The sequence below is a fragment of the Miscanthus floridulus genome, chromosome 4, assembly GCF_019320115.1.
Source record: "Miscanthus floridulus cultivar M001 chromosome 4, ASM1932011v1, whole genome shotgun sequence".
In the NCBI taxonomy this organism is placed as follows: Eukaryota; Viridiplantae; Streptophyta; class Magnoliopsida; order Poales; family Poaceae; genus Miscanthus; species Miscanthus floridulus.
In genome coordinates this window covers 99,127,803-99,150,582 of record NC_089583.1, presented here as the reverse complement: position 1 = coordinate 99,150,582, position 22,780 = coordinate 99,127,803, and the positions used below count along the sequence as shown (strand labels likewise).

Sequence of the window (22,780 nt, the reverse complement as noted above, 5' to 3'; positions counted from 1 at the left end):
GTTGTCGTGTGTCCGCGTCGGGTTCTTTGCCCGGAGGCTGAAGGCGGCGCCTACAACACTGTAGGGCGAAGAGCACGCGCCCGCAACACTATTCAGGCTCTGCCATGCCTAGAAGGGTCTAAGCGCCCGTCCCGTCACGCCCTGATGGTACTTTCCTGCAAGGGCGTAGGGTATGGTCCTTGATGCCGCGGCTGACCCGAACGTCTTGTCTTACCCTGTACCTATCATTATGAGGGAGCGGGGAGAGGTCATCAGGCGAGACGGAACTAGTCTGTAGACATCGGGCGAGGCGAGGTCCGTCCTCGGACGTCGGGCGAGGTGGAGCCTAGCTTTTATCCGTCGGGCGAGGCAGAGTCTAGCCCTTAGCCCTTGGGCGAGGCAGAGCTGGCCTACGGGCGTCGGGCAAGGCGGAGCTGGCCCATGGGCGTCGGGTGAGGCGGAGTCTAGCCCTTAGCCCTTGGGTGAGGCGGAGCTAGCCCACGGGCGTCGGGCGAGGCGGAGTCTGGCCCTTAGCCCTCGGGTGAAGCGGAGCTGGCCCACGGGCGTCGGGCGAGGCAGACCCAAACTCCCGTCATTCGGGCAAGAAACGTAGTGGCGCCCTTATCCGTCCGAGAGTTTTTAACGTTCGATGGTTATTAGTTCCACCTCCTTGGGTACCCCGGTATTAGGTCCCCGACAACCGTACTTTTTCAGCCAACGAATAATATTTTTCTCTCACACCAAATCAGCCAACAGTACTTTCAGACCTGGCTTATCAGCCAAACAAGCCTAAATGAACATGGCGATTAATTCGTTCTAAGCCAGGAGTTTGTCGTTGCTGTAATAAGGGAACAAAATGGCGAACCCGCTACAAAAGTACTGGCGAACCCGCTACAAAAGTACTAATCTTGTACTCTTCCTGTTCGATCCAGTGTGAGTTGTGAAAAAGTTACTAGGAGATGCGAAAAAAGCTAGCCCTTGTTTAGTTCCACCAAATTTCCAATTTTGGCACTATGCAAAAAGAAGATTCCCCGTCACATCAAACTTGCGGTACATGCATGAAGTACTAAATGTTGACGAAATCAAAAAGTAATTGTGCAGTTTGGTTGTACTTTACGAGACGAACGTTTTGAGTCTAATTAGTCAACGATTGGACAATTATTACCAAATAAAAACGAAACACTACAGTGCGCTACAGTGTTACAAATTCTGGCGGCGCCAAATCTGCCAGCGAACTAAACGGGGCCCTATTGTGAACTATGTGCTATAAAAAATTATAATCTGTTTGGTTAAAATAACTATGAAATCTATTTATTTTGTTATCCCTCTTAAAACGTCTCTATTTCCATTCATTTGGAAAAGCTGAAAGCCAAAAGAAGAGGTCACGGTGATGTGAAGATTGTACTACGCGTAAATAGCTCCTTCTGAAAAAGCACTTCTGGTTCTACCTGTTTTGTTGGTGTTCTACTTTTGCCAGTAGAAGCACTTCCCAGAAAGCTGAACCAAACATAGTTTTAGGGTGTGTCTGGTACATCTTATGAGACAGCTTCAACTACCAAATAGGGGTTTTGAAAACAGCTTCACGCTTTAAGCCCCCAAAACGTGCTCTCACAGGCCAAGAACCGCCGGAGAAGCTGAAAATACTAGCTTCACTTAGCTTCCTCTGACTCTGGTGGGCCTAGCGTGACCATGGGTGGATTTGCCCCCCCCCCCCCCCCCCCCCCGGCCGGAGCAAGGAAGGGCGATGGCGCCAGCGGCGGATGGACCTGGGGAGCAGCATTGCCAGAATGAGATGGGGCAGGCTTGTCGGGCATGAAAGCGCCCACCCGCTAGGAGGGCGGGCATAAGCGTCGGGGTTGGGACATGGCATCAGGGTGGGGCGCACGGGTGGATGGGACATCAAGGTAGGAGATAAGAATCACAAGCCAATAAGGAGAAGAAATAGGAAACTAGGGGAAAAAAAGATAAAAATTATTATGGTCATTTTTTTCTGTCTATCATGAGAATTTATTTTGCTAAACGGTTTTAAAACAGTTTCAACTCCACTGGCGGAGCTACTTTTGAGGCCGAAGAAAAAAAACTGTTTCACCTGTACTTACCAAACAGACCCTTATTTTCTCACCCCCTCCAAAATCTGTAATATCGCGCTCTCTCTTCTCTATATATACTGTCATGGGTAGGCCTAGCGCTAACACCCACAGCTGTAGCATCGTCTCAAGAATCTGCTGGTTAAATGGCATCGCGTATCTGGAATGTCATTACTGTCATGGGCATCGCGGTGACTGCGAGTATGTGGTTTGGTGACACCGGAGAGTTTCAGTCCACAATTTTCGCAACAGTAATGGTCATTTCCTACTTCATTTCGGTTACCCTCATGTATGTTGAGGTTAGTACCCTTTAATTTCCGTGCGTTAACGTTGATTCAGTCATTCAGATGAACACTGATTCAAAGAAACGTGCGGTACAGTGATGTGTACTACTATACTTAATGTAATAGCAGCCCAAATAAAAGGATCGTGAGTTGGTATAAACAAGATCGGAGTGTGCACCGGTTCTGTAATGAAGTACCATGTCATTTATTTGTAGTACTATGTCATGTATGTTGTGTGATCACCAGATGTGTTGAGAGTTTAAATTACCTTTAGTCACCACTATGCACTTATTTCCTAGTTATTAGGTTTAATCCCTGCGCTGAGCAATGTGTATGTTTAATCATTTTCTTCTGTTTTATATAAATTTTCTTCAGTTTCCCCCTCTGTTTCTTCAAAAAAGAATCTGCTAGTTGTAATGATTTGTATATAAAGCCCGTTTCCTGGTGCGCCGGATTGCATTGTAGTAGCCCGCAATGGGCCGCCGAACGGGGCACAGGCATTGCTGGGCTAGCCCGACGACGAAACGACGTGGGTCCGTCGTCACATCTATCAGAGACCATCGGTCCGCACCCTGCGGAGGCAAAGCTTCGAACACATGGCGTGCGCCATCCTCCGCCGCGCGCTCTCTCTCACCGCCGGCGGCGCCCACGCGACCCCCCGAGTCGCTGCCGCCTTCGCTTCCGCTTCCACTTCCTCCTCGTCCTCCGTCGTCGCGCCTCTGCGCTCCCCACTAGATGACCGCCTCCTCCGCCTCCTCCGGTCCGAGATCACCTACCTCGCGGAGCGCCGCCCTCCCTACCAGGTAAGGCAGTAATAATTCCCTCCCTCCGCCTTCCCCGCGCACGATTGACGCCTCAAGTTCTCAGCAAGACCCTCACGGCTTCCTCCTCTTCGTGCAGCCGCCGAGTAGCCTCAAGTCGTTCGCCGTGGAGGACCGCCCAGGGGAGCAGTGGGTGCGCCTCCACGCCGCGCGCGCCAACGCGGGAGCCGGAGCCGAGGAGGTGAAGGTCGAGGCCACCATGTTCGACGGCGCCGCAGAGCTTGTCCCCGACGACGCGCCCCTCTTCCGCCGCGTCGAGTCGCTCGAGCGTGGGCCCCGCCTCCACCTCAGCCTCATCGTCGAGGTCACCCGGGGCGACCGCGTCCTCGGCTTCATCTGCTCCGCCTGGCCGGACGACCTCGCCGTCCGCCACGTGCTCACCCTCAGGGCTGGCGGCAGTGGTGGTGTTGGTCGTGGTGGGCGCGATTTCGAGTATGGATTACTGTGTGGTGTAGTGAGCTGTCTGTGTCCAGCAGTTTGTTCGTTCGTTTCCAGAGGTTTTGTGTGATTTGGTTCACAGGAAACTGGGGGCTGAGGAGAGGGAAGCAGTGACGAAGTTCTTGAAGGAGAGGGAGGTGGACGACGAGCTCGCCGGATTCTTGCACGACTACGTGGCAAACAAGGAGAAGATGGAGCTGCTCCGGTGGCTGAAGACTATCGAATCATTCCTTGACAAGTAGGATAAGAACGCACACAGCAGGTAATATGGGTGATGAATATGGATGTCTCCTTGATTGTAGGTAAATTTAGTCCGAGTTGTCGTAGAAATGAGTTCAAGTTAAAGGCAAATTGTTGGAAAAAGGTCGAAGTATAATTACCCATGAATAATGGTACACGGTCACAACTAAACCCTGAATGTTGAGGGAGGGGAAAAACAAACAATCCATCCATTAGGTAGGGAATCGTTTCAAAATTCATAGTATTGTGGGTGTTCCCGCTTAATCTGGGTGGGGAAATGATGATGATGAGCTAGCAGCTGTTTGGCAGTCACCAGAAATGTTGTTGATATTTTGCTTTGTCTCGATTTTTTGTTGAAGAATAGACCTAAGAGAGAGATGAAAAGGAAAGTAGAAGTAACTTTGTTGATAAAATTTTTATCTACAGTCAGCTCGTGTTCTGTAAATTCAAGCTTGCTTTTGGGTTTTAACCTCTAGTGTGGGTAGTTTAGTTTCTGAAAGAAAACGGAATACATGTGGTCCAACAAGACTGTCAAATGATATACAGCCATTTGCCGATGGCCTACCTGTGTTAATTTTCAGTAGGTTACTGCTGTTAAATTGTTGTAGCCAACTTGTGGCAACCCACAACCAGAACCCCGGAAATAAGTTTCTGTGTTGCCTCTCTGGGAAAATCTTCAATTTTTCATAACTGGATTGAGGAATTTGATGCAACTATGCACCAGATAACCTGTTTTCTATTACTATTCTGTATCCACAATAAGCCATACTAATCATTAATTGGCTCCCTGAAATCTCTGAACCCTCTCTCAACTTGCAGACACACTGCCCATGTAAGCATGATTACTTCCTGAACTGGGAACGAATAGGCTCCAACAACTGGTGATGGTCTCCTGCAGTCCCTCTGATCATCCACCCCTCTGCCGTGCTATCTGACTATTGTGTACTGAAGAAGTTTTTTTTACCAGTTTAGATAGCTCAGGGCTCTTGGAAATTGATGGTCTGAATATCCTACCGTATTATCATTTCTTTGTGATAAGGTTGTTCTCAACGGTGTATCTTTTAAAATCTCCCCCGTTGGATTATTTTGCAATGCCAAATCTGTTCATTTTGGATTTCCATGGAGTTGCTACGTGCGTGCTAGAGTAATCTGCTCTTCTAAATTCTGATAGTCCAATGTCAAAAGGCCTGCAACGGTTGGATTAAGCGGGGCGAGGTTTCAGAAGTCAGAAGGACCTTAGCACATGAACCTCAATCCAACAGTCGCATATGCAAGGGAAGCTGCCAGTGCGCCCGGTAGAAAGAGGGGACAGGCATGAGGTATGTGCTTATGACCTCACTGACAAGCGGGGTCCACCTACAGATTCAACCCTCACCTCAACGGCTAGTTTCACCCCCGCAGCCGTTGGGACAAAAGCCAAACAAAACCAGAGGAGCTCGCTCACCAAATCACACCTCTCCTCTCTCCGAGAACCATCACTCTCTGACGCTCCCTTTGCTCAGCTTCTCGAGAGATCGCCAAAGCAGCAGCGCCGGCAGAAAGCTCTGCGGCGATGGGGTACACGTACACGCCGACGTACTACTCGGGCCTGCAGGACACCATCGCGTCGCTCTGCAAGTCCATCCTGCCCTCCTTCCGCGTGGGCCGGCGGCTCACCGCCGACCAGGCCGCCGCGCGGCGCCACGCCGAGCAGCTCAAGTGGCAGCAGGAGTCCTTCCACCGCATCCTCCACCTCGCCGCGCTCCACCGCGAGGGCATCGTCCCGGCCTCCGACGTCGCCGCCTTCCGCGGCACCATGCTCGCGGCGCTCGTCGCGCCGCCGCAGCACCCCGAGCAGCCCGCGGTGCTGCGGGACAAGCTCCTCTTCCTCCAGGAGCTCCTCTACTCCAAGTGCGTCTCCGCGGCGGAGTACAACGCGTCCAAGGCGCCCCTCGTGCAGCGGCTCGCCGCGTTCGGCGTCGTCGTCGACTGCCCCGACGCCGAGGTCTCGGCCGAGGAGTGGTCGGAGATCGACCTCCGTGACCCGCCGCCTCCCCCCGCCACTGCGGCGGCCTCCGACAAGCCAAAGCACAAGGCCTTCATCACGCCATGGAAGAGCAGATCCAAGAAGGATCAGGACGTGAACAGGCCGCCGCTGGCCCCGGTGGACCATAACAACGCCAACAACGCGTCAGTCCTCATTCCCGAGAGCTCGCCGTCCGAAGCGGTGCCCTCCGGGAAGGCCGAGAAGGGGAAGAGGCGGCATCTGGCGGGGATGTTCCACAGCGGCGACAATGGCACCGAGAACAAGGAGCCTGCGGGGGAGGAAGGGGTCGACGAGAAAGAGACGGTGAAAGGTAAGAAGAAAAGCTCGTGGGGGTTCGATGGCATCAAGAAGTGGAAGAAAGCTGGCGCCTGTAACAGTGGCGAGGCGGCAGCCACCGGTGAGCAGCCGCAGCGTGCTCCTCCGCGCTCATCCTACAGCGAGTGCCAGCTGGAGGCGAGCCCCATGGCAGCTGCCTCTGGCCCGGATGCCAAGAGGGCCAAGACGAGGCTGCACTCGAACAGGGATGATGACTCTGCTTCCGAGCTGCTGCGTGATAAGGTACTGTGAATTGGTGACTCCTCTCATCCTGTATAACGTATAAGTTTATTTCAAGAGGTACCAGTGATGAAGTTACAATATGCATCTGGAATCACAGGTGCTGGTGGAGAACACAAAGAAAGAGCTCTCAAGGATTCAGGCTGAGCTATCATCTACAAATCGGAACTTGAACTTCTCGTAAGTTGTAGTTCACTCTGTTCTTTGTCAATGTAATTTCTTTCGATCTTCTGTTGCTCAAAGATGGAGTCTTGGATTTTGTAGGAATCAGCAGATCGATGCCATCTCAACAAAGCTTCCGGTGGACAAGTCTGACCTCAAGCCCTTCTTCCCAAAGTAGATCACTGGGCCATCCACCATTCAGATTAGGCGGCACATGATTTCTCATAACTGAGATGGCGACATTTTTTTTGTTGGCAGGGCATGGTGTGATCAGCACGGGTATGGCGTGATCACCGCCGCTAAGAAAGAGTTTAAGGAGCACGTCGAAGAGATGGAGAAGCAGAGGGACATCACTGGCACTGAGGGCTGGGCTACCTTTGAGGACATCGACCTTGATGACAACTTCAACCCGAGGGCGGACTCAGCGGTGAAAGGGAAGAAAGTCAATGAAAGCCTCACCAGCAGTTTCACAAACCCCTTCTACAACAAGAACCCGTTCTTGAACACAAACTACACTTGATACAAAGTGAATGATATTGGACTCTTTTGCGTTGGGGATGTATCAGTTAGTTTATATTTTTGTTACTGGTATAATGTTATTGTTGTTGTACTTAGGGTTCAATTGTTACATTGGACCAGGGTTGCTGTTTATGGCGTAAGAAGTTGTATAATTTTCGTATGCACTTCCCTTGATTATCTATGAATGCACATCAGTTTTTTTTTTCTTTCCCGATGACCATTGCCCGACATGAAACTTTACTGTCACATGAAAGCCTATACTCGACATACAGCTGATAATTCATTTGACTTCACAAAAGATAAACAGGCAGTTCTAGATGCAAGTTCCTACAATTTATATACAGCAGACATGAACTGCAGTCCGAAACAATGAAAAATAAATGTTTTATAGGCAATGTTACGCCCACCGGAAACTAATTGAGGTACCGCCTGCAGTATCTTGATCTACAAAAGCAAGGGATCCTCTGGCCTTCATCTTCCCGGTTAAAGTGGTAATCGTACGTAATTTCCTCCCCTGGGTTTATGTGCCGTTCTGCAAAGAACATTACCTGGATGAACATAGAAATAACAAGTTGTGAGAACCCTGTAGCTTAACATATACCCCCTCCGGCCTCCGCTCCAAATTGTAGCTCACTTTGGCTTTGTCAAACTTCTCTAACTTTAACCATGTTTTTAGAAAAAATATATTAATATCTACAAGTTCAAATAAATTCTCTATCGAAATATTGCGTGAAGAATCTAATGAAACAAATTTGATGTTCCAGATGTTATTAGGTTCTTTTACAAACCTAGTTAAAATTAAAGAAGTTCGACATAGGACAAAACCAAAGTGAATTACTCCCTCGGTCCCAAATTAAATCAACTTCTAGAGCTATCCTAAGTATTTTAAGTTTGACTAAATTTATAGAAAAGAGCAAGGTGATTCCAAGAATTTATATTTATTTTGGGATGGGGGGCAGTACAATTTGAGTCGGAGGTAGGAGATATTTAGGTTTCTAATGAGGCTGATGCAAGGCATTTAGACTAAAATGAACAATGCAGAAGATAAATTTTATAAGAAAAACAAACACACATAGGCAAAAGGAGTACCTTCTTTTCATTCCTGACAGAGATTATTTTCGCAACGCAGTTTGGCTGATCCAACAAAGATTGAACGAATTGAATGAATATAAATGTGTACATTAGAATAATAAGCAGTAACTGGATGAAGGCCCTGTTTGGAACACAAGTTCCATGCACACTAGAATCTGAAAAGAAGTCATCATGTTCCAAGGGGGGTCTAAAGAATGTTCAAGCACAAGTTATTTACCTGGCATGAATGATTGACGAATCTTGCAATCCCACCTTTGCGGGTGGCATCAATAATATGCTCCCTGTCAATCTTAAAGAAATAACATGCACTCTTATATTGTTGCCGTTTCCCGGACTGGTATTCGATCTCTCTTTTGTCAGCAACCCGTTGCCCAACAATTTCACCCACATACTCTACAACCTGAAATACGTTTATGCAAGACCTGAGAATGGTTTTATTTGCTAAAGGAAAAGGTCGAAATTACTCCCATGAAGTTTGGCCAAAGTCCAAATACCCCCCTAAACTAACATTTGGTCCGATTTACTACCCTCAACCATCTCAATTGGTCCAATTTGCCCCTTAACAAGATTTGTCTTTTTTTTTTTGTTTCTCCACAAAAAAGTTGAGTTTTAATTTCGGATTTTGTGAAATGATAATGCATGTCATGATTTATTTTAAAAAAATACATTATAAATTTTTCAGCATTATGTTTGATACAATTTTGTCTTTCTAGTATTAATTTATTATTAGATGTCCTAACCGGTCAAAATAATTATAAATAATATGATGTATATTTTTAACATAAATTATGGTGTCGGCTATCACCTCACAGATTTTGAAATTAAAAAAAATCAAGTTGAATGTGGAGAAACAAAAAAAATTTGGAACAAATGAGATAGTTGAGGGGACTTAAACCAAATGGAAAAAGTCTACTTAACCCCCCCACCTTTCATACATGGTCTACTTTACCCCCAACTATGAAACCGTCTGTTTTACCCCCTGAATTTTCCAAAACCGTCTATTTTACCCCCCCCCCCCCCCCCCGGGCGGTTTTGACAGCGGGCGTGCTACAGTAACAGCGTGGTTTGCTACAGTACGGTGGGTTGCTACAGTAGCTGTGGGTTTGGATTTTTCCCCCCGGTGAATCTTTGAAAAATCACAGTAAATCATAGAAAAATCATAAGATAAAAAATCTAATTTTGTTGGACTCCACATGAGTAGATCTACATAGTGAATATATAATACGGTATGCTTTAGTACAAATTTTTTACTGTAGCCTTAGATTAATTGGAAAATCTAATTGTCTGTAATTAATTGGAATAATTCATAGTTGCAGCTTCTATGGTCCAATTGTGGTGAAATTTTATCATACGCTAATTATTGTATGCTTGAACTATAGTAAAAATTTCGTACTTATTGGACTATGTATAACTTAGTTATAGATAAATTCTAATTAATTACAGACAAAATTGGATTTTCCAATTAATCTAAAGCTACAAAAAAAAATTTGTACTAAAGCATACCGTATTATATATTCACTGTGTAGATCTACTCACGTGAAGTCCAATAAAATTAGATTTTTCATTTTATGATTTTTCTATGATTTTTCTAAAATTCACCGAAAATAAATAAAAAAATTCAAAACCACCGGCACTGTAGCAAACCCACCGTTGCTGTAGCAGACCCGCTGTTACTGTGGCAAAACCGCCGCTGAAAACCACCCAGGGGGTAAAATAGACGGTTTTAAAAAACAGACGGTTTCATAGTTGGGGGGTGAAGTAGACCAAGTATGAAAGGTGGGGGGGGGTTAAGTAGACTTTTTCCTAAACCAAATGAAAGGCTAGTTTTGGCCTTTGGGGGTTATATGGACATATGCCAAACTTGGGGGTAGTAATTTGACTTTTTACTAAATTCCCATATCAGTTGAGTTACCATAGAGCCGCGTGGAATAAAGACTGATGTGTAGAGACCAAGTCCATGTATGCCAGATTTGTACACAACCAAATGCTTCCACCCTTTTAACTGCTTGTAATGGATGTACTCCTTCTGAATTGGAAAAATGACATGCATGGAACATTTAGTGCTTTGTCCCAGCAGTTGATTCTGTAATATTTCTTTCCGTTCCAAAATGTAAGATGATTTAGTTTTGTCCTTTTTGAACCATGAAAAACAGCAGGGGAGACCCCCACTGTTAGATTTTATTAAGACAAAAACAACCACAGTACAACACAGAAAGGAATCCTCCAGCTAAGCCTGAGCAAGGCAGGGCCAGAGCTTGTTTAAGACCAAGTTGTCCCATTCCCTGCCCCCCTGTTCGTTTGGTCAAGCTCCACCACTTGTCCTAAGTCATACTTCTCTAACTTTGACCAAGTTTACAGAAAAATATATTAACATCTAAATTACCAAATAAATGCATTATCAAGACATATTTCATGATGGGTTTAATGAAACCAATTTGATGGTGTAGAGCACGTGCATTTTTCTACAAACTTGGTCAAAGAGAAGTTTGACTCAGTACGAAACTAAAACATCTTACACTTGAGGGAGAATGCTGCAAGCTATGAAGTATCACTACAGTATATATACGAAGCTACACACTACAATGAAAGATAACTGAAAGAAAATACCTGTCCTCTTCCGCAAGGCTTTGAACCATTTATGCGTAACCAAGCATTTATCTGTTCTTGGGAAACACTGAACTCACCACTGTACTCTTCATATTTCTTATGACTACTATCAGAAAAGCCTTCTCCCTTTCGGCCTTTAAAACCCTGTTTCAAATAACACATAGCTATACAGTCATACAGATATTGATTTACAGACAATAGAAATGTTCAAAAAGTATTACCTCTGTACGTGCACATGTAAAATTGTTGCTTCTCAAGTATTCTTTCTTAGGATTAACGTGACTAGAAAAATCAATGGCGTGATCCATGCATCGCCCATAAAAGCCAACATTTTCATTGTGCTCACCTTCAGGCACACTTTGCAGCAAACCCTGTTGAGATATAACAAGCAAACATGGACATGGAAAATATAAGCTCCACGAATGTAATATTAGATGCAACCATTGAGTCACAGACATTTTCTCTCTTTTTTCTGCGAGTATGAAATTGAAGATCTGAGAAATTACAAGGACCAACTATGGTTTCACAACCAAACAAAAAAAAACAGAATACTGAGAAAAAGAAACAGGAACCTTTTTTTTTACAATTGGAAAGCACATGACTTGTATCATTCTAAAGAATCATGCTGCATGGAAACTATGTACAACAAAACACCCCCCTTATTCCTTGCATTGCTTGAAGAACATGCAGAGAATTTCAGGCATTCTGTGTCAATCCAGGTTTACATAATATAGAATATACAAAAATAATAAGTTGTAACCGAAGTTTCAAACCATTTCCTATACAGTAAGTAAAGGTAAGGGACACCTTTAGCAAAAAGAAAAGAAAAGGTATATGCTACCATACCCTCTGATGTGCACACCAAGCATGAAAGAGTACCAAACAATTTACATCTCGGCACTTGATAAATGAGCCCCCAGTTCTGTCACATATTGAACATGCCTGATGAAAAAAGAATTGCAACAGTCAAGGTAAAGAAAAAGTTCATTAAGGGCCTGTTTGGATCCCATGAACTGAAACCAATATCTAGAAAGTGCTTCTCATTTTATTATTAGATTATTTTCCAATTCCTCTCAATTCCTGGGAACCAAACATGGCCTAAGGGTAATTCCATGGTCAGAATATGCATGTATGGAACTCACAGTATTTCTCTTGGCAGGTGAAGCGCCTGAAACATCAAAAGCGCTCATTGTGGTGGCATTTGGGCATTTTGTGCCAGGTGTCCACAGCCCACAGACCATGTGAACCCACTGCATTGTTCGTGGTCCAAGTAAACTCGAATTGTGTTTAACAGAGCTCCAGGAATTGCTGGTGATGTTCTCCGCATTCATAATGCTATCCCCATGTGCACTGTCTACTGCATTTCGCAAGCCTGTTGTAGACAAAATGTTCAAAGCTTGTTGATTTGGAAGCTCAAAATAAGTTATGTTCGACACCTTCCCCATGTAAATACTCACTTGTACACTCACTGCTTGCATTTCCTAAGGAATCAACATAATTTTCTGATCTTTCTGTAGTCATCAAACCTTTGAGCAAACTTTTCAGAATGTTCTTGGTTTTCAGTGCCCTTGTCATAGCTCCACCTCCATAACCACACAGCACACAGACCTGGAAACAGATGCAATGAGAGACCGGTAGGCTGAACAAACTTCTTGTTCCCTAGAAACAATTATTCTCTATATGATGGATTTTAGGAAAACCAAAGGTAGGCTGTATCATGAGGGTCCGAGTAAAAAAAGGTTGTAACATGAACAAATGTTTTCCCTAAGGCAAGACAGTACAGGGAATGGCCTACCACTAGAAAATGCTTGCAAAGTTTCAGTTAAGGTGGTTGGGTCCACAGTTCAGATCAATAAGGCACAGATGCACTTAAACATAACCAAAGTTGATATAGAATAAACTTTGTGCTTCTTTAATAATAATAATATGCAGCTCTCCTGCATGTTCGAGAAAAAGAAAACTCTGGCCATGGAGTAGCAAATAGGATGCAGCAGCCACTTAGATTTTTTTTAAAAATCACTGCATCCATGTAGACAGCTCCTTTTCCTTTTCCTGAAATCAAATCTGTGGATCAAGCAGATTGGAGATTTACTGATATATTATAAAGAAACTTGCCACTTTTGTAAAGTAAAAACAGCTAGGAATATTGTTGGTACTGGTGAAAGAAATGACTAATTCCCTAATTATATTCTTTCTAGATATCATATTCGGATATTCCCGAGTTCCAGTGTCAAAAAATTATTGTTGGGAAGCACCATATCTAGGTCCATTTGCAGGAAGAACCATCAAACGATTTTTGTTTTTGAGCAGCGTGCTGAGCTCATAAATCATTGTGACATGGCATTTCCTTGGCTTTATTTCCTAAGGACAGCAGGAATGGGGAATATAGTTTTTTTAGGTAGTATATACTCAAAGCAAAGAAATCAATGTGCATAATTAACGATGAAGAAGATGAACTGGAGAAGCCATTGCACATATGACATATTATGCTAAATAAATCACCACAAGGATGCATTCACTAATCTATCTCGTGACATACTAAATGCATAAATAAATTATTTTCTGAAAATGATTTTGCTTACTGTGTTCATGGTATTAGTCTTGCAGGGTCTGCAAAACCATTGACCTCTAGGAACTTTTAGAACACCATAGCAGGCTTGGTGCACCTACACAAAATACAGTCCTCTATAAATATGCAGTAATACTAGGGCACAGGTACAGAGTAGTATGAAATACTTTGATATAGCACTTGCTGCACTCTATCAATCGATTGCAAGGCTCCAGATCTGAGATCGCACAAACACAGCATGGAGCATCTGAGTTGAGCCTTCCACTGTATCTGCACAAGATATTAAGCAGAATTTGTCAGATCAGTTAGTAATGAAAGAAATTAGATAAACATAGGGTGTTCTCCCAAGAACGTATCCTTTCTTGGAAAATAAATATATAAGATGCATATAATGGAACCACAACCTCCTAGCATTCACTTCCTGGGCTAGCGCAGCATTGTCTTTGTCACTGCCAGAATAGCATGTTGATTTGCTTCTGAATTTCTTATGCCTCCTAATCCTAGTAAGGGATACACTTGTTCTTCGATTTTTAGTCCCTGTACATGGTTGGAATACTAGGTTAGTAAAATAAAAGTGCCGTTTACTAGTGCATCCTGATACATTTTTTATGTACAAAATACATCTGTTGCTCATGTGAATAGTTAGTACATAATCTGGGGTATGTATTTTTTCAGTGAAAACAAAAGAGCAGCAGTTATGTGGCATAGAATTGGTTGTGTTATGCTGTTTCAAGAAAAAAATGGGTTTCTTACCAGTTCTGTAAGTCGTTGAAAAAAATAATTTAACTGTTTGCTACATGGCAAACCACAATCAATCTTTTTTTCCTGAAATGACTTCAAAGTTTCTAAAAATACTAAAAAGTGCTAACTACAGGGCATATAGAGAAACATCTTCCATCTTATGGAACATAATTGGTTTCACTAATATACAGCCAAGCATACTATGGTACTTTTCTCGTACCATTACTTGATGATGATATTGACAGGCGATTTGTTTCCACATCTGTTAGACCAAGAGAGCCATCTTCTCCAATAACTGAAATGAGATGCTTTTTCATATTTCTAGTATTCTAAGAGAAAATCAAAGCAAGCTATATGCTCAAACTAGTTGAAAAGAATGTTCTCGAACCATACCACCAGATGTTCTTTTGTGGTGAGCCACATGTGACCTCAAATCATTAGATGAATACCTGCTCCTTTTGGAATCCTGCAGTTCATATTCAGCTTGTGGACTGCAATTTTCATCATCAACGGAATACTTATCTATAGAATAATCTGAGCTGTTCACAGAACAATCTGAGCTTTTCTCCTCATACAAGTGGGTGCTTTCTGTCTTACAGAGTTTAACAACATGGCATCTCTTAGCCTTTTTAAGAACCAGACTGAGAGGAACAATTTTGGGAGATTTCCGGTTATCGTTTGTAATCCCTGTAGCAATTAAACTAGAATCAATCCCACCACTCCCGCTGCAAGCACCTTCACTGTTAGTGTTAGGTTCATTAACAATGCAATTCAGAGACACATATTTAGGCAGTTTGCGGACAAATGCTCGACTCCCTTCCTGGTGATGCTTTGTTCTATCCGGAGTGCGTATATCCTCTACTTGCCTTTTTCTATCAGAGGAATTTAATCCACCAAGAAAATTGCCCTTGGCATCTGGTTGCTCATCACCTTCGAAAAACTTGTTCTGGCTGTGAAGCCGTTTCACAGGCTTATTCAGATGCATAATAGGATGTTTCCGCTTCGTTCTCAACACCCTGCAAGAAAATGAGTTAACCTCATTTTGTGGTTGATAACCCCCCTTTTGGGTCGACTGGGAACTAGCCCTAGTACAATCATCTGATTCAGAACCTTTAACAGGGCACCTCAACGTTCTAGTCTTTTTTGGCAGTTCAAAACAATGCTCCTCTTTATCCTTTTCTTCCAGTCTCCTTCCCTCAGAAATCTGATTACATTTGCGCTTCACTCTAGATGGGCCCAGCTCAGATTTGGCAAAACTATTTAGGGGTTCTTCACATCCTGTACTGGTAGGAACATAGCTGGATGATGAACATTTCTCGATTCTTGATCCTTCATCACATAGATTTTTATGTTTGCTATGTTTAGCAGTAGAGGAGGATACATTGTTAAATTCAGGAGACGTTTGAAACTTTGTCACTATAATGCTTGACGATCCAGATGAAAAACCAAAATTTGGCTGTCCTTTAGATACTACAGAATCTCTATAAGCATCCTTTTTCTCTGCTACAGCTTTGGATGAACTGTCATCAGCCACTGAAGCTTCGGATACATTCTCCAGTCTCTCCGGTATAGCAATGGAAGGCTGGTTCATTACTTTATCGGAGACATCTTTACAATGAGAAGTTTGAGACAAGTTTCTTACAGCTATTTTATTGCTTAAGCATTGGCATGTTAACTTCTCGTTCTCCCCCAGTGTGCAGCATCTGGTAGGCATTTGCAGCTGATGTTTGCCTTTAGGTGCAGCATGACCTATTTGGTCAATTCTGACATCACAGTGTTTTGTAAAGCCACAACTAGACAAACATTTTGGTACTACAGAGTAGCAGCATCTTCCATTGCAACAAGAACCTCGTTCTTTTGTATTAAGAGCATCAAATAGAGAGTGTTTTGTGAAGCTATCTGCTGCATGTCCCATAGAACTGTAATAAACAGAAGTACATGAATAGAAGCATGGAGATAGGTACAGAAGCACATTCATGAAGTCTGAAATATGATGCAAATGTGGCTATGGTAAAAGAACTAAGTGCAGTAACATTAAAAATCAAGATTTAAGTACTAAGAGAATTATACTGTTTCCTGATCCAAAATAGAAGTCCATGAGGACATCGACACGGTCTCCAATATTTCACATTGATTAGCAATTTAAATGGAAACATGTTGCTTTATTTTTTCGTGACAAATCTAATAACATCGATTTATGTCAATTTATATTATGTTTTAGATATGGATGGCTAAAGTTAAAAAGGTTTGACTGACAAAAATCCTAAATGGACTTTGGGATCAGATCAAGTATGGAGTACATAATGGTAAAACAATAGTTGCAAAAAAGGGAAGGAAAAAAAAAGGAAAGACAACCCAGATAGATCCTTATTGCAAAGCGTTGTGGCATCTTAGTCTAGCACAAATGCTACAGTAAATATATCCTTGCAATCAGACAAAATCAGGAAGGATCACAGCTCAGAAAGGATATTATAATTTGAATTAAAGGATGGAAAAAGTGCGCCAGACCCCTGAACTATTAGAGCATCTCCAAGAGTTCCCATATCCAACATTTAAAGTCAGAATTAAGGTTAATACAACAAAAATCGCCCTCCAACAATCCCCCTATCCGAATTTGGGGTGATATGTTGTCTACCTTGTATGTTATATAGGATAGGGGAACTGTTAGAGGAGAGAAGTATTTAGGGGGGATTTTTATTAGGATGCCCCTATATCAGAATATAGGGGAATTAAATTTAGGATGGCTTGTGGAGATGACCTTAGGCCCCTAAACTATAAAACTTTCACAAATAATTTAAATTAAATTATGGTATGTAAGGTGCTAGAATAAATAACTAGATGTTATCTAAAATGAGAAAAAAATAAATAACCAGAAAAATTGATCACAACCATAATATTGCATCTTGGTAACAATCATGGTGCTAAAACATTGATGGCAATAACCAGCAAGAATAGCAACAAGGAAAACAGAAGAATCAAATAAACCAGTTTACCTTCTGCAGTGCAGTCCATCAATGGGACATGAGTAACAGGAAGACTGCAAGATGTATTCCCGAGAACATAATGATGATCTTTGTGTAGAAGTGGAGCAAGCACAAAATTCATCTAGCCCTGAAACAAAAAAAAGAAAAGGTGTTACAGTGAATTAAGACATGGAAACATTTAAACAATTGTCCATCATAGAAACAACCATTATAGACAAAGAAACCAACCTTCAAGAGTAGGCTTATTGGCTAGAACTGGACCAACATCACTAGAAAAATGAGTCCTGCACAAGTGACCAGGTATAAAACCAAGCTTGGAAACATCTTCCTGAATTTTGCAACAGCATCCACAAATCGATTTTCCCAGTGTTGACTGATCATTTTGGCAAAAGCTAGGTAGAAGCTGCCGAGAAGAACAACAAGATTTCCCATTCTCGCAGCTGATTTTTGCAAAAGCTCTCAAACTTCTATGTGTGCAGTCATCAACTCGCTCAAAAGTACCATGGCCCCTGGCCTGCACAAAATGCATGGATTATAGAAAAGTAATAAAGAACAACCGTTTTGATGGATATGCTTGTTGTTGCTTCTGCTATGTGCAACAAGAAGGTCAACTTACCATTTTATCATAGAAACAGGGAATCCCAATCTCACCATGTGCAACCTGATGGGATTTATTACCCACATGAGTGCAGCTCATGCAATTTGCATGACATGAAACCCTTGCAGAAATTTTCGAGATTCCAGTGTTAGGTTGACTAGGCAGCAAATGTGACAGGGAATCACCATGAATCAAATGTTCCTGACTCTTAGGATGGGATGCATCTTGAGGATTGTATCCAGAACAAGCCACTGAAAGAGAAATGCCCTCTGATCTCCTTTTCATATGATCAATGGCTGAGGTCAACTTTGAGTGATTATCATTAGCCGCCCTTGTTTCAATCTGTCTAGTGGCACTTTCTGGATGATCAGAACCACATGCAACATCCAGGGCCTTAGGAAGATAGTGCTCATTACTGTTGAGAATGTCATCGATGGGTTCAGGTGTATTATTCCTCTCAAGGTGTGAAAGAAATAATGAGATAAATGAATTCTTGGATGTATCATCCATAAGCTCATCACCTTCAGAATGCTTCGTGCCATTAACAACTTCAAGCGGTTGCTTCTTATTTCCAGTACTAATGGATGGTTCATTATGTTCAGATAGACTTTTGTTGATCTTTGTTGCTTGCTTTGGACAAGGATCTGCACCACATGATCATGGTGTTACATGTCATGTCATATGTGTTCCACAAGCAGAAAATGCTCTCAAGTCTCAAAGGATGTGCACATATAATTATGGATCAAATCAGATGTTTCTACTATGATGCTCCAAATCATACAAAAAAGTCGATATAGATCAATAAAAATATTTAACAGTTTCTAATTGTGGCCTTTCAAAAAAGTCGATATAGATCAATAAGAACACATATTGCGAAGCAGAAATAAAACTGTAGATGCTTTATTGAGAATTATCATAGTCAGCTTCTAATGTTGTACCTTTGAATAACAATGCACAAAGAAAATAATGAAAGAAGCACAATACGAAAGGTAAGCTCACTTTGATTTATCGGTGGCCTATGTGTCTGAGGTTTCTGAAATTCAATCATCGCTGACTGCCCCAATGGAAAACGAGTAGTCATAGATTGATGATAAGAAGATTGCCCAAGCTTTAATTCAGTGTTTGAAGCATTGCTCACAGTGTCCTGGAATGTTTTATGGGGGAAATTTGGTCTGCACGCCCTACTATCATGGTTCAGAACTCCTGTAGAACGTGGCATAGGATTACAAAAGGACGCATCAAAGTTTTTCTCCAAACGGATTCCATAACTATGGGCCAAATGATTTCCATTGTAATGTCTTCCCATGCTTGCTTCAAAGTGTGGGCTTCCACTAGGAGTGGTAAGTGGGTTCAAGTCCAACGCATGAAGTGGATGGTTTTTAGCGAGCCCTAAATTCATCGTAGCGGAATTCTGAAGCAAAGCAGAGTTCTTTGTAAAAGCTTCGTGCACATCAACATTCTTTCTGTAATATGTTTCATCTGACCCGTTTACTAGCTTCTCAACATTAGTGCGTCCTCCACCCTCAATGGACAGATCACCGGAATAAGCTGGTTTGTTCATAGATCCAGTGATTTTTCCAAATCTACCAAATAACCCCATTTTTCCTGTTCCGCTGTTTCTTGATGCAAGACTTTTCAATATGTGTTCTTCTGGAGAACTTTTCATACATGCCCATTCTGGCCAATCCCACCTGGTGTTAGCAATAGATCCTCCCACCTAGATACATACAAAAGGGGGGAAATGTAATGACAGCTCTGCATAAATGTTTGAACTCCAACAAAAAAGGTTGTTCATAACGTGTACATGATCAGTCATGCTGGAACTGGGCATGTGAAGAAAACATATTTCCCTAAGCTTTGTTTTGTCCATCCAGAGACAAAAATGTCTGAAAGAAAAAGGTGTGCAGGAAGAGCACAACTAAATAAGAAGGGCAGAGTTGTATTCACTATTTTACATTGTGTAATAAAGTGTTGCAGCTAATTCATTATTGTAGTAAGCCTTTTACATGTGTAAAATTTTGCAACTAATTCATGGACAAAAGGTATTTAGTTCTATTAATATGTAACTTGGACCAATCAAACTACAACAGATGGGACCACAGCTGGATGTAATACTCACCCCTATGCAGAATTTGAACCATTGTGCAATACTCATGCCATTCTCCACGCGGACAATTTCACCAGCATTTTCTGGAGTTCCTCCAGCATGCTGTAACAAGCATATGCAAGTACAAAACTTCAATTTTTCAGGCATAAAGTGGATAACTTTACCAGCAGAAAAAAAAATGGCCAGAGTGTTTAAATGTGGAGCCAAAAAAAATAGTTAGGACAATCCTTTAGCACCTCACAGAATTTAGCTACAGACATTCGCAACCGATGACACAAGCAAATGACTCCAAAAAGCCCAGCTTCACCCACAAAGAACTCTCCACCTATTCAAGCGCCATGGGCATGTCAGAAGAATTCAACAATGTATGTCAAGTGAGGATAATTGATTTAGGAAACAGCATCAAGATATTGCTTTTAAATATCAACCAATAGTAATCTCAACATTTCTCACTTTCACCAAACAGATTGGTATTAAAATGCTGAAAGCAGGAACATTGTCCAATAGCTGGGTATAAATGTTTTAATTGCACACAACTAATCATGCATATTCAAATGGCTGTCTTTACTCGAGTCTTGAGGACATTCCAGGTACAGATTTTGGATGTGGCAAAAATGCTCAATAGTGCAACTATGTAGCCATTTCAAAGACTACCTCCACAGTGATACTGTGGTAGTCAAGTCAGGTTGTAACAATAACAACATTGCAAGTTGAACCCACCAACATTCATACAGGTGACACGGATACGATCACCAGGCAGTGTAGGATGCTGATGAGTCATCGATTTGAATGGCAATTTCTGCAGTGCATGGACACTTGAGTCCTGAAACTGCACACCACCATTTGCTATTCCTGCAAGTTAAAATTGCCGCGAGTAGTCAGATCACAGGAAACCTACAATTGTGGACATGTAGTCATTGCCTCCAAATTCACTAGAACCTTACCTTCGTTAGCCGAACTTTCCCCGGTAAAAGTGCCCATCCCATTAGCACTTTTGTTCAGGAAAAGCGCTCCAATAGAGGACTGCTCATTGCTACTGCTAGCTGACAATCCATGTCTCGGATACTTGGGCAGAGTGGCAGCACTGCTGAGCGGAGCAGCCCGAGTAAGATCAATGATATCAGCAGCAGCATTGCTCGCATTTGCCCGAGTAAGGTCCGGCGCAAGACCGAAAGTGGAATAGCTCCCCGGAACTTGAGCAAGCAACTCATTGTCCGGCCCCGCTCTCGCAGGTAGGCCGGATTGCGAGGTCAAATGATTTGCGACCAGGTGCTCTGGCGCTGCTGCCACTCGGCCGGCCGCCGCGGCCTCCTGCGCGGCGAAGGGGCGGAGCAGGTGGCGCAGAGTGACGCCGTCCATCTGCATTTACACGCACGGTATGTATAACGCCATGTTCAGTAGCGGCAACGTATGAACACTTGGAAATGGAACGGCAAGACAACCCCGTACGGCAGCATTTCAACTCCAAAATCGCGCGCACACCATTCACAAGCCACCGAGAAAGCACCTCCCGAACTGTTTGGGTGTCGACCAGAAAACCTCTCGTAAACCCCCCGCATTAAACGATCGAACCCGAAAATCCCCACCGAGATGCGCACGAGGGACGTACCTGGCTCGGCAGCGGTGGCACCGGCGCAGCGGGGGCCGCCGGCGGAGGCCACCGCGAGGGCCACGGCGCGCCGTTCATGGCGCGGCGCCGCGGCAGCGAGCGGCGTGGTTCAGTTCAGTCGGTGGTTGGTGACCGGCAAAGTGGCAACCGCAGCGAGGAGGGAGGGGAGGGGAGGGGAGGGGAATGCGAGGGGTGAAAAGTGATTTCGCAAGCGTGGGGGAGGCCGTGGGGACGTGGAGTAATGGGGTAAGCTGCGGTCGCGCAGCGGCGGGTACAGTGCCGCACTGCAGCAGCGTGGCGGGTGGTGGGGACGATAGCGCTTTGGTCCGGCTCGCTTTTGATTGTCTTGTCGCGTCAGGCGGTCAGGCCAGACGCCGTGGCGATGGGTTCGGCAGTGGTTCTTGTATCCATGGACCTCGCCCATTGGTCGGCCTGATAGCACGCCGGCGAATCGCCGCCGGTGACGCGCTGCGGCGCACCGGCCGACAGTGGTGTCAGCGGTCTAAGCACTGATTGATTCCCACTGTCTTCTTTCGTCTCAATGATGTCTTTCCCCGATTTTTACTGCTGCTCCTGCTCTCTCCTTTGCTCTTGCACCAGACCTCCGGACGCTGTAAAAAAGAGTCGCATAGCTGGTCGACAGTGAAAATGGACCCATTTTAACTTTAGTCTCGCAGCTTTTGTACTCCGTATTCATGTAGACCCAGTCAGCGACCACTCTGACGCCAGAGCCATCGCACGAGGAGCGGGGCCCGGTTTGTCCTACAGTACTATACAAACCCTCGGAACAAGCCCTTGCCGTTCCAAAACTTTACATCCTGGCTATCGAATATTTAATATATATAAAATATTAAATATAAACTAAAAAATAACTAATTACATAATTTACGATTAATTTACGAGACGAATCCTTTAAGTCTAATTAGTTTATAATTTGACAAAAAAGTGCTATAGTAATATACTAATGACGAATTAATTAAATTTAATAAATTTATCTCTTAGTTTACTAACGAATTTTATAATTTATTTTTTATTAGTATCAAATACCCGTGTGATATCTTTCCCACTCCAAAACTTTACGTTCTGAGTTAAAAAGGCCCAAGTGTCCTCGAGGACCCGGTCTTCCAAGAACCGTGCGGGACTACAGATCATTTGCTGGTGCGCAGGTCCCACCAGCAGTTACACGTTGCCCACAATCGATCGAGACTGTGAACCTGTTTGGTTTTTTTATATATAAAAGGACTCAAATATATTAAGCATTAAAATCAAAGTACAAACATTTGGAGTTGCATCCCAAAGACCTGTAGTTGTGGCTCCATGGCTCGTATAAATGACTTTGGTAACAATAGTACGCATCGGTCT

At 43.5% G+C, this 22,780-nt stretch overlaps 3 protein-coding genes across 5 annotated transcripts; 2 read left to right on the top strand and 1 right to left on the bottom strand.

The window, feature by feature from the left end:
* The first annotated feature begins 2,842 nt into the window (after positions 1–2,842).
* LOC136550119 (uncharacterized protein At2g39795, mitochondrial-like) lies at positions 2,843–4,804 on the top strand. The gene is made up of 4 exons (XM_066541601.1): positions 2,843–3,153; positions 3,251–3,603; positions 3,692–3,871; positions 4,669–4,804. The coding sequence occupies exons 1-3, from the start codon at positions 2,947–2,949 to the stop codon at positions 3,849–3,851; spliced, it is 720 nt and encodes a 239-aa protein (XP_066397698.1). The 5' UTR covers positions 2,843–2,946; the 3' UTR covers positions 3,852–3,871; positions 4,669–4,804.
* A 250-nt stretch (positions 4,805–5,054) lies between these two features.
* Positions 5,055–7,294, top strand: LOC136550117 (uncharacterized). Its single transcript, XM_066541600.1, has 5 exons — positions 5,055–5,168; positions 5,352–6,433; positions 6,531–6,610; positions 6,695–6,766; positions 6,851–7,294. Exons 2-5 carry the CDS (start codon positions 5,402–5,404, stop codon positions 7,110–7,112), a joined length of 1,446 nt encoding a protein of 481 aa, XP_066397697.1. The 5' UTR covers positions 5,055–5,168; positions 5,352–5,401; the 3' UTR covers positions 7,113–7,294.
* A 48-nt stretch (positions 7,295–7,342) lies between these two features.
* LOC136550116 (uncharacterized) lies at positions 7,343–21,609 on the bottom strand. Of its 3 annotated transcripts, XM_066541597.1 has the most exons (23): positions 21,419–21,609; positions 20,754–21,168; positions 20,530–20,661; positions 20,046–20,134; positions 19,822–19,911; positions 18,702–19,419; positions 17,721–18,346; positions 17,333–17,618; positions 17,114–17,231; positions 14,514–16,039; positions 14,341–14,415; positions 13,784–13,916; positions 13,547–13,649; positions 13,393–13,476; positions 12,268–12,418; positions 11,953–12,182; positions 11,657–11,752; positions 11,032–11,181; positions 10,811–10,954; positions 10,116–10,229; positions 8,421–8,603; positions 8,201–8,245; positions 7,346–7,659 (listed from the first exon to the last, which is right to left on the bottom strand). In XM_066541597.1, exons 1-23 carry the CDS (start codon positions 21,494–21,496, stop codon positions 7,525–7,527), a joined length of 5,721 nt encoding a protein of 1,906 aa, XP_066397694.1. In that variant the 5' UTR covers positions 21,497–21,609; the 3' UTR covers positions 7,346–7,524. The 3 variants fall into 3 exon arrangements, with proteins under 3 accessions (XP_066397696.1, XP_066397694.1, XP_066397695.1); XM_066541599.1 differs by lacking the exon at positions 10,116–10,229 and having other exon boundaries at positions 7,343–7,659; XM_066541598.1 differs by lacking the exon at positions 14,341–14,415 and having other exon boundaries at positions 7,347–7,659.
* Positions 21,610–22,780: the final 1,171 nt, after the last annotated feature.

What these genes read in the sequence shown, in the direction of transcription:
- LOC136550116 (XM_066541597.1), bottom strand. Translation starts at nt 21,496, where the DNA reads ATGAACGGCGCGCCGTGGCCCTCGCGGTGGCCTCCGCCGGCGGCCCCC. An exon ending in TAGGCCACCGATAAATCAAA is followed by an intron (nt 18,347 to 18,701) that starts GTGAGCTTACCT and finishes CATGTGGTGCAG; the next exon opens with ATCCTTGTCCAAAGCAAGCA. An exon ending in CACCTGCCAAGAGAAATACT is followed by an intron (nt 11,753 to 11,952) that starts GTGAGTTCCATA and finishes TTTTTTCATCAG; the next exon opens with GCATGTTCAATATGTGACAG.
- LOC136550119 (XM_066541601.1), top strand. Translation starts at nt 2,947, where the DNA reads ATGGCGTGCGCCATCCTCCGCCGCGCGCTCTCTCTCACCGCCGGCGGC. An exon ending in AGCGCCGCCCTCCCTACCAG is followed by an intron (nt 3,154 to 3,250) that starts GTAAGGCAGTAA and finishes CTCTTCGTGCAG; the next exon opens with CCGCCGAGTAGCCTCAAGTC. An exon ending in CGTGGTGGGCGCGATTTCGA is followed by an intron (nt 3,604 to 3,691) that starts GTATGGATTACT and finishes TTTGGTTCACAG; the next exon opens with GAAACTGGGGGCTGAGGAGA.
- LOC136550117 (XM_066541600.1), top strand. Translation starts at nt 5,402, where the DNA reads ATGGGGTACACGTACACGCCGACGTACTACTCGGGCCTGCAGGACACC. An exon ending in AATCGGAACTTGAACTTCTC is followed by an intron (nt 6,611 to 6,694) that starts GTAAGTTGTAGT and finishes TGGATTTTGTAG; the next exon opens with GAATCAGCAGATCGATGCCA. An exon ending in CTCAAGCCCTTCTTCCCAAA is followed by an intron (nt 6,767 to 6,850) that starts GTAGATCACTGG and finishes TTTTGTTGGCAG; the next exon opens with GGCATGGTGTGATCAGCACG.